Source organism: Acomys minous (genome assembly GCF_964271855.1).
Source record: "Acomys minous genome assembly, chromosome: 3".
Lineage (NCBI taxonomy): Eukaryota > Metazoa > Chordata > Mammalia > Rodentia > Muridae > Acomys > Acomys minous.
The window spans coordinates 143,206,030-143,216,595 of record NC_140485.1 but is presented as its reverse complement, the minus strand read 5'-3'; the positions used below and the strand labels follow the sequence as shown (position 1 = coordinate 143,216,595).

At 50.2% G+C, this 10,566-nt stretch overlaps 1 protein-coding gene across 1 annotated transcript; it reads left to right on the top strand.

Annotated features, from left to right (window-relative positions):
• Positions 1-2,462: 2,462 nt before the first annotated feature.
• GPR31 (G protein-coupled receptor 31) lies at positions 2,463-3,771 on the top strand (the record flags this gene model as incomplete). The annotated part of the gene is given in 5 exon segments (XM_084775235.1): positions 2,463-2,524; positions 3,014-3,105; positions 3,108-3,214; positions 3,246-3,521; positions 3,691-3,771. Coding segments are annotated over 5 exon segments (618 nt in total).
• Positions 3,772-10,566: the final 6,795 nt, after the last annotated feature.

Below are 10,566 nucleotides of genomic sequence, written 5' to 3'. Positions count from 1 at the left end.
ATGAGTTATGTCTGAGTGTGAATACTTAACTGTGTGTCCATGAGATCTGTGCTAAGGCTCATTCCCTGACACTCCCACTCCTCTGTGAAGACAGGTAACAGTGGAGGCCAGGGACTGTCTGCAGGTGTCCAGACCTACTCAGACTCCCATTACTGGGTGTGTGTATGCAAATAAGGTGAATAATAAGAGCCAATCATAGGGAAGCCTGGTAGCCCAGTAAGCACAAAGCCACTGAAGGGTTCCCAAAGAGGTCAGGGGCTCCTTATTTATTTATTTATTTGTTCCAGTCGTAGTTGTTGGAGGGAAGCAGGAACTCTCGGGTCGGAAGGGCAGGACAGAATGCTGTGTGCCTGGAGTTTTCCGTCCTGGACACTGCTGTCTGCCTTAGGTCAGAGTCCCCACTCTCCACCCAGGCAACAGCAGCTGGCCCACTGGCTCCAGCCATCAGTCACCCCTGGGGGTCCCTCCTGCTGGTGTGAATGTGAGGCTGGTGGGGGCATTTCAATTCACAGGAAACTCCCCATTTCTTTGGGATTTTCCGGTTGAGTGTGAACAGCACAGGCAGTGCGTGCTTTAAACACTAGCTCCTTATAACATTGTCAGGCTTTTAACCTGTTCCTTAAGCTCAGCTGGGAGGCAGCTCAAAGCAGTGGTTCTCAGCCTGAGGGCCACACATCAGATATCCTGCAGGTCAGATGCCCACATTATGCTCCATAACAGTAGCTAATTACAGTTCCTTGTCTGGTAAACGGCCATCGGTGAGTGGGGGGATTTCCTGGTGTTTCTTTTCATGTCAGGGAGATGTCCAGAGCTTCTGACAGGATGATTTACTCTCTCCACATCTGCTTGCTTTTGCAAGAAGATCCAAGGGATTGGGGATAGGGTGTGCACTAAAAGGAGAGCAGACATAGGCTTGCGTGGACCTGGCTATGGCGCTCTTTCCTGACTCTGTGACCCAAAGAACCAGGTCAAACCAACCTCGACTTCTGGCCTCAATGCCGGAAGGCCACTGAGGCCAAACCCAGAAAGGCTGCGAACACAGACGATGACAGCTGTGCACAGTTTCCTGATGAGAATCTAAATGCCAAGGGGAATGCGCGTGATCCTGACGGCAAAGTGACGCCATGGGCTCGGGAGCTCTGGGAGCTCCGTTCCCTTCCGGCTCTTCTGTGGACACACATATAGCTCAGATTCCAGCACCAAGTGATAGACACCCGTTTTAATTTTGCCTGGTTTATTTTGCTGTTCAAAATAAACGTTGTTATTTAACAAATAACCCATTTAATCAAGTCTGAAAATTAGTAAGTCACTCAAGTGTATTTCTTCCGATCCCTATACATGAGGAGTAAAGGATGAAGGTATCCGCTAAGTAGAACCATTCCACAGTAGCAAGGAGATTGTCTGGGTGGGGTGGGGGTGAGGGTGGGGGGTGGGGGCGAGGGTGAGGGCGGGGGTGGGGGTGGGGTGGCAACCAGAGCCAGGGCAGCGCTGCCTGTGCTAAAGGAACGCCATGCATGAAGAGCAGTGGGACCCTGAGCACTTTGCAGTAGACTTTGTCACTTTCCTTGATGCAAAATGTCAGATGAGCGCACTGTAGAGTTAAGCTTATTTGAGGAAAGATTTAATGATGAGCTAACTGCAGGTGAGCTCTGCTCCTGTTTTGTGTGAGAAACAGACATGAAGATGAGGTTTCTGACCTTGGTCCCGAAACTCCACAAAATTATGTTCCTATTAGTCACTGGGATGGAAATAACTCCCTGCCATGGGCTTTTGTTCTGTTTGGTTTTGTGTGTGTGTGTGTGTGTGTGTGTGTGTGTGTGTGTGTGTGTGTGTCGTTTTTATAAACTCTTGACCTAGAATCTGGCCGCTGGTCTAGCTCATAAGGAGAGGAAAGTCTCACATGAGACTCAGCCCTGGTCTCAGAGGACAAAAGACACCGCCAGAGGGGCAGAGACTGACATGCACTGAGCCTGCAGCCGAGATGGTCACACAAAGCAGCACACATCAGCAAAGCGGGCCTGAGGGGAAAGCATCTGCAGTGCCAGAGATGAGAAGACGTACAGAGAGGCAAACGGCCAGGAGGCATGACCTGGAATCTAGAAATAAGACTAAACTGTAGGGTCACTGTGTAATGAATTCTTTATTGGCAAATTGTCCTGTGATGACCATTTGATTTGACGGCATATGATTACACTTGCTGAAAGTGGAGTCTGGGGTTGAGGTGGCTCAGCCCAGCCCCGCTCCAGACCCAAGCATGTTTATCTCAGAGTCCTGCAAAACCGTTTGCCTGGGCATGAGATGGCTTCCAAAACAGGATGGGCAGAGAGCAACAAAACGGCGTCGAGAGTAAAGGCATTGAGCTCCTGGAAACACCTATTAGGGCAACCACCTCCAAAGGGTTACTATTGTTCATGGCACCATATAAAATGTCTACAGTGGGAAAAGCAGACAGAAGTTCAGCCATGGGCTGCTCAGACCCAGAGAAAATGGTCCATGAGAAACTTGGACACCCTCAGCTTCCTGGGTTGGTTTCTGCTGGGTGTCCTAAGACCCGATTGCTTTCTCTCTCAGTTAGGCTGCCCCAGGCACTTCTGCTGCAGCCTGCTTTGATGGTGATGGTGGTGGTGATGATGGTGGTGATGATGATGATGATCTTTTCCCATCTGCTACTCATTACTTATTATTTCACTCCTGCTTGCTATACACCTAATAAACGCACTCATTCAAAAGCACTGTTACTGTAGATTGTTCTTGAGACTGCACAAAACAGTGGCCTTAGATGCCATTCCTGTCACATTTAGATCCTTGATCTTAGACTTGAGAGAGGAAACAATGGAGTCAGTTGCAGTTTTACCATCATGAAATCAGTGGATTATGAAAGATGATTCTGGAAGCATAGAAATAAATGAGAGAGGGAGGTGGGGGGTATGTGGCCCATCAGGACAGAATTCAGCAGCCTGTCACATGAGAAGGCATCAGGTACCGTTTGCTAGTTTTCCTGGCTTGCTGTCAGCGCTGTGGTGGAAACGGCTGTGGCCACTACGCTGACCCTGGAGTATGTCCTGGGTCTTAGAGGGAATGCTGTCGCCCTTAGGACGACGCAGCGTAGAAGCCTTATGCTGTTTATCTCTTCAAACTGGTGGTGGCCGACTTGCTGTCGCCACCCTGTCTGCCACTCTTTGCTGCCTTCTATCTGAAGGGCAAGACCTGGAAGGTTGGCCACATGCCCTGCCCAGTCCCTGACTCTCCAGGAGAGACTCAGAGTGTCTGACAAACAGCCAGGGATCCGGGAGACCAGGGCTCTGTTTGCCATGGTACTGTTACTGTTTGGACTGTGCTTCCAGCCTCGTGTCCTGACCAGAGTTCTGGTGCATGTCTGTTGGGAATTTGAGAGCCATAGTGTCCAGCACGCCATAGTGCAGGCCTTTGACATCGCTGGCAGCCCCACCTGCCAGCACAGGGCACTGAACCCAACCTTTTTCTGCGTCGCCAATGCGGCCTTCACCCACCCATACCGGAAGGTGCTCCTCGGTTCCCTTTTGTTTGGGAGCCGCCTTGGATCTAAGCAATAATCCACTAGCCTCAGGATAAGATGAGAGAAACTGCATTACATGGATCCAGACAGAAAGTCAGTCGACTCGATGACATGCTGGGGTCACCTGCATTTCTCCCTGACACTTTACACTGCAGAGCGGCACATCTCAGTCACCCGGACAGAGACTGCCTCTAGTGCACAGCGGCCGTCCAGATGGAGTGGCCAAGCTGCATTGAGCATTTCTGCACACCCTCGCCGGAAGACCCGATGGGCTATATCAGTATAGGCGAACTGGCTCCAGCACCCTCTGGCCTCTTGGACCAAGATTATTTTCTATGCCTCAGTTGTCCATTGTGACAACCTGGCCACCAAGTCACTCAGAACAATGGAAGCCAGCAAGCCAGCAAGCTCCTATGAGGTTACACATCACTTTTGGGTTTTTTTTGTAAATTTCTCCTTTGTTTTATAGGTTGTACGGAGTGTCACAGACTGTTGAGTGAGCTACCTCCTTCCCTGTAAGAAATATCTGGTAATTGCCTCAAAACTGACTTGGGAGGTCTTGCTTAAGTTTGAATGTCTAAACGCATTTTACTTTCCCCACCTTGCTTAGAAAGAGATGCTAGGACTTCCATCTTGGTCCTGGGGAAAGGCACTTGCCATTTGCTTAAAGGAAGCCAGGGACCCTAAGGGCAGGCAGACCATGACCTGGGAGCCGGAGCTGCTGCTATCATCTCACTGGTGGGACACATGGGCCAGGGACAGCTGGGGAGCAGGAGGGGTTGACAGCCACTCTCCTCATGGCTTCCTCTCTGTCTCCATGCTCATATCTAGAAAGGCAGGTGAGACACAGGCATCTCCATATTGCTGTGGGCTCCATGCTCATATCTAGACAGGCAGGTGAGACACAGGCATCTCCATATTGCTGTGGGCTCCATGCTCATATCTAGACAGGCAGGTGAGACACAGGCATCTCCATATTGCTGTGGGCTCCTACCGCTACCTGGAGGTTCTTGCAACAGCTCCGGCCCTTCACGCAGACATTCTACGGTGTGCCCTGTTTATGCCAAAGCTGATGGCATTGGCAACACCATGTCCACTCACAGCACTCCTCGCCTGCTTGGCAGGTTTGTCAGGACCCCACCTGTGACATTATGCAGAAGGGTAGGACAGTCCTATAGAGCAGGGTGGCCTGTCAGCCTCAGAGTCTCCAGAGAACTGTGACTCAGCAGCAGCTCTTTTGTTTTTCAGGATTTTTTTTTTCTTCCTAAGAGAATAGACTGTCAGTCACACGTCTGAGACAGAACTGTGGCCTGACAGATGTGACTTAAGTCTGCTGGGTTGTGTGATGTGCTGTGTGATGTGCCTACTCTCTTCTCTTCTCTTCTCCTCTTCTCTTTTCTTTCTTCCTTTTTTTGTTTTTGTTTTTCAAGACAAGGTTTCTCTATGTAGCCATGGCTGTCCTGGACTTGCTTTGTAGACCATGCTGGCCTCGAACTCACAGTGATCCACCTGCCTCTGCCTCCCGAGTGCTGGGATTAAAGGCATGGGCCACCTGCACCTGGCTCTTTTCTCTTTCAATGGAGCAACAGTGCCCCTAATTTAATTTAATCATAATTTATTTCTGTTTTCCTTGTTGGCTTTCTCATCTGTTCTGGGAGCTTCAGGGACATCGTGTTTCACTATCATGTCCTTAGCCAGAACCCAGCACAGCTGGTGCTCAGTGCTGGGAACCTTGCAAGGTTCATTTAAAGCAAAGGCTGTCCGTTCCCTTGGTCTAGGTAATCATACTTTATCATGATACCGATTGGCTTCATCTCTCACACCGGGAAGAAAGATGGATGTCTCTTGCCCAGGGTGGGGATAGCCGTCCCTGACGGCATCATCCTGTGGTCACAGTTGCATTTGTGTTGGAAGCACCTCCCAGACTAACCTCCCTCCAAACCGAGTGAGGAACTGACCCAAACAGCAAGCTGAAACAGTCACAAACACTAGGCCTCAGGGCCCTAGCTGTGGCTGGTGACAGTGGCTGTGTCTTCTTTGCATCTCAAGGACAGGACCACAGTCTCTCCTTGAGCTAGGAGCTCGCCACTTTGCAGGATTTATGAATTTGTGAGAAAGACAGCACAGCACTAAATATACCTTTCTCATCCTTACTGGGAGAACACCATAGCTGTCTGCGGCTGCTGCTGATCTCGCATGCCTCTTTCTGATTCCCCCGGGCCTGCACATTTTGACATCTTTCTAGAATATTCCCAGTTCCTGCCTGCCTCAAGAACTTCAGCAAGCCAGAGAGCACCCACACAGGTCCCGTGCTGCTGTGTCCTATTTCCTACTGTCTCCCCTCTCAGTCAGGACCTGCTTCTGGTCGGGGGTGGGGGGGGTGGGGGATGGGGGGGCGGAGAAGGAGACGTGGAGGAGGAGTCCCACATTCTCTGCCTGAGGCTCTAGTGTAGTGCTTGTAGGCTTGTCTGTGACCAGTGTGATTTCTTTTCCTTTAGTTTCAGTCTGTAGAACAGATTCCTCCCTGGATATTTTGAGGTCCCATATCTTTGGTGAGATTTCAAGAGGCTCTGAAGAGGCTTGAAGGCCCAAAGCAATGTGCCCTTGAGTGTCTGTGTTCTGGACTGCAGCCAACGGGCAGACACACGCTCTGTCTTCTTTATAGAGAGTGCGTCAGATTGTGTTCAGAAGCGCGCAGAGAGGCTGGGGTCTGGCTCAGTAAAGAGTGCTGGCCCAGGGTGTGCCAGGTTCTGAGTATGGTTCTCAACACCACAAACTCTTTATCTGCTTTTTAAAGTAAGCAATTCTGTAGTCCTCATGTGTGAGCTCCATCACGGTTTGTCCCCAGAGGTCCCCAGGTGATCTCACTGAGTGATTTTCCTAGACCCCAATCTCTAACTGCTAGAGGTGTCATCAAGCAAGGACACTCAGAGGAGAACTAGTGCACTCAGAGGACGACAGTAGGAGCAGTGTGACGGCCCATGATTCTGAAACTGAGATCTCTCTCCCCAGGCAGAACGATGGAGGTTTGATCTAGGAGCGTAGGGTGAATAGTGCACACCATAGCATGAATGGACCAGCAGGGCCTTCTTCAGTGACAGGGCCCTAAGTGGCGGGACTGTGGGCTTAGAGGCTAAGAAACTGGAGACGTTTGGGATTAGGAGGTCTTGTATAAGCTATGCCTTAGGCAAAGCAGGCTTAATAAAAATTACTGCTTCTTATATACAACTTCCTGGGGAGAAAGTGGACAGTGTAAGCAGAAAGCTGTCACCCAATGGTCAGCAAGAGGCTAACCAACCAATGTTGTACGGAGGGAAAACGAGACAGCTCAAAGGGGGCCAGAAACGGAGCACTTAGCGGCCTTGGGCCTGGTAACTCTAGTCTCTTCAGGGAGGAAACCCAAGTTCCCAGGAACCAAAGCCTGAACTCCTCTGAGGCCCCGGCCCCACAATGGCCTTGCCCAGTCTGCCTCTGGGCAAGGACTCAGAACCAGGCTCCCTTCCTCATTTCTGCAGAGCCCATGAGAAAGCCTTGGATATGCCTTGCCTTCAAACCGCCCCCCACCGCCCCCGCAACACCTACAAGCCCCACCCACCCCATCCCTTTCCTCCTTACTCCCCACACACTGCCCAGAGATCCCCACCACAGCTCTTTCTCAACGCTCCTCAGGCCATGAGTCTTGGCTCAGACATAACTGAAAGGAACTAAAGTGGCTGAGTGCAGACCAGGACCAAAGGAGGGGCCTCTGTCTGCTCCAGGCTTTGCGATGGCACATCACATCTCAAAGGACACCTTTCGGAAAGCACTTTACCGTCCTCTGCTTTCAGTGACAAGCTGTCTGAGGTGAGGTGGGGACCTGTGGCAGAACCTGCAGCGCCCTAGGGATCAGAGCATCTGAGGCGCTGATTAAGGCTGCCTGTCTCCTGTGTGCCTGCGGGTGACTTAGGGCTCCAGCCCCAGCCCAGTGTCATTATCCACATGACCTCCCAGCCTTTGCTCCCTCTGAGGCTCAGCGATCCCTCTCAAAGGTAGGCAGCCGGGCCCAGATGGTGTGCAGGTCTCCCCTGGCCTGAGACTCTCCTGTGATGGACACTACAAGCTGGCAAGCAGGGACTTGAACTTGAGGTCACTGACTCAGGCTTCTGTGGACCCCAGAGCACGGGGAGCTCAGCTGTAAAGTCTGAGGCTGAGACACAACAGCAAGAGGTGGCAGCTTCTGCTTTGCGTCTTTGCTTCCCCCTCCCCCCCAGGATGAGACTTTTTCCTCTCAGGCTTAGTGTCTGCAGGTACGTAGCTCCTCTACAGGAGACTCAAAACCCCAGAAGAGAGTCTTTTCTTTTTTTAAAATTAATATATATATATTATTAATTTATTCATATTACATCTAAATTGTTATCCTATCCCTTGTATCCACCCATTCCTCCCTCCCTCTTGCTTTCCCCCTACTCCCCTCCCCTATGACTGTGACTGGCGGGGACCTCCTCCCCCTGTATATGCTCATAGGCTATCAAGTCTCTTTTTGGTAGCCTGCTATCCTTCCTCTGAGTGCCACCAGGTCTCCCCATCCAGGGGACATGGTCAAATATGGGGCACCAGAGTTCATGTGAAAGTCAGTCCCCACTCTCCACTCAATTGTGGAGAATGTCCTGTCCATTGGCTAGATCTGGGTAGGGGTTCAAAGTGTCCCTCAGTAGAAGAATGGATAAAGAAACTGTGGTACATTTACATTATGGAATACTACTCAGCTATTAAAAACAAGGATTTCCCGAAATTTGTGGACAAATGGATTGAACTAGAAATGATCATAATGAGTGAGCTAACAGAGAAACAGAAAGACTCAAATGGTATATACTCGCTTATATCTGGACACTAGCCTAAGGGGCATGTCCCATGAAAGTCGTCACTTACCAGGACAGTGGGACTGAGAGGAGGACTTCCTATTAGGGGTCTAGGTGAGAGAAGCATGGGAGAATGGGGAAATAGAAGCATCCAGAGGGCCCTAGAAACCTATAAGAACATTACGATTGGCAGATCTGGGCCCAGGGGTCCTGTGTAAACTATAGCATCAGCCAAGGACAATACATGCAGAAGAGAGTCTTCAAAAGGGAAGCGGTAGAGACTTCACACAGCACTTCTGATTATCAGAGGCCCTTTCAGGACTTGAGCCTGTCAGGGTAAATCGTTAGCTATGGCTTTGTGAGTGTTCAGGAAAAACACAGCACCTGGGTCCCGTGGCCTGACTGTGTTGTGTGTCACAGCACAGCTGCTCTGTTCCTTGTGGTCACAGTGTGCACCGAGCATCGGTCCTCCCACTTTCTCTCCCACCTATGGACCACAGCGTCTAAAATGAGCCCTGCACACAGCATGGGCTTGGTTTTCTAAACATCCTGCCAAATTCTATAGGTGAGAGGGTACATGTTTGCATGTGTGTGGTTACTCCTTATGTGCTCAAGTGTGCACAAGTGGCTGTCAGGGTCCATCCTCAGGACTGGTCCTCATACATGCACACCAGAACACCTGTCTCACCAGTTTCCACGATTCTCCTGCCTCCACCTCCCATCTCCAAAGCCAGGGATGCTGAGCTTATGGACCTGTGCTGCAGCATCTGACCCTGATGTGGGTTCCAGGGATTCACACTCAAGTCCTATCAAATGGGAGGTGAGTGTTCTGTCTATTCCTGCGGCCCTGTCTCCTGTGTTTGAGGAGAACCTAGAGGCCTCTGGAGAGTTATGAGAGCAGTGTCTTCCTTGGTGGGACAGTTCAGAAACATCAAGCTGTATCATCAATTTGAGGCCAGTCAGCCAGAAGTCAAAGACCAGCTGACATGGCGTGTATAGCTTGTCTTGTGCTATTCTGTGGGTTCTTGTTTTCCCTACCCTTTATCGCCCTCTACAGTTTCACCTCCTATCAGTAGACAGGAGAGAAAGAGTGAAGGGAAGATAGAGCTACAGCGATCCTGGATTGTGTTTCCTTTGTATCTTCTTTGAGTATGGGTACTAACAAAGACAGCTGACTCCCCTGACTGACCACTGACCACTGACCACCAACCACCAGCCCCACCAGCCCCACCAGCAGAGGCTCTAGCATTTATATACCCTCTGAAAAGATCCCATAATTCCAAACATCACACAATCACGGAAACTACCTGCAGCTGGCAAAGCCACGCCTCTGCTAGAGCACGAGGCAATTCATAGTCAGCTGCTGTGATGCAGCCCCATATCCCCACACCTGGGATTGGAAGGACAACATATTGTTATTTCTGTATTTTTAAAGAAACCAAAACTCCGAAATTTTTTACTACAGTGGTGAGTGCAGACATGAGGACTTTAAAGCAGGAGGCACAGCAAACATTCAAACCACAAACCTAAGGACATCAACGCATCCTACAGGCTTTGATTTCTAAAAGCCTAAAGTCAGTCTCCATAGTCCACTTGAGGCAGAGCCTTTGAGTCCTCCCCAGCCGTGTCAGCACAGGCCCTGGGATGACCTCATGAAGAGCGATTGTGATGGACCCAGCCAGCAGATATTATGCTGTGACCAGGCCTGCATTTCTTTGGGTGCATTGAGAGGAGCTGAGGAGTGGAGCCCAGTGCGAATTTGTTGTATTTAGTGAGGTTGTGTGTGGATTTATTGTTTTGTATGTGTGCTGTGTAAGTGTGTATGTATCAGTGAGTGTATGTGGGTGTTTATAGGTTTTCTGTGTGTGCACCTGTTCCTGTGCTTGTTTTGTGTGTGATGTGCTTCTGAGTGTGTGTGCGTATTTGTGCGTGCGTGCGTGTGTGTGTGTGTGTGTGTGTGTGTGTGTGTGTGTATAGGTTTGCTTTTCCGTCTGCATCTGTGTGTGTGTGTACATCTTGTGTGTGTGTGTACATCTCGTGTATGTGTGTGTGTGCCTGTGTGTGTACATTGTGTGTGTATATACATCTTGTGTGTGTGTACATCTTGTGTGTGTGTGCCTGTGTGTGTACATTGTGTGTGTGTATATACATCTTGTGTGTGTACGTGTGTGTGTGTGTGTGTGTGTGTGTGTG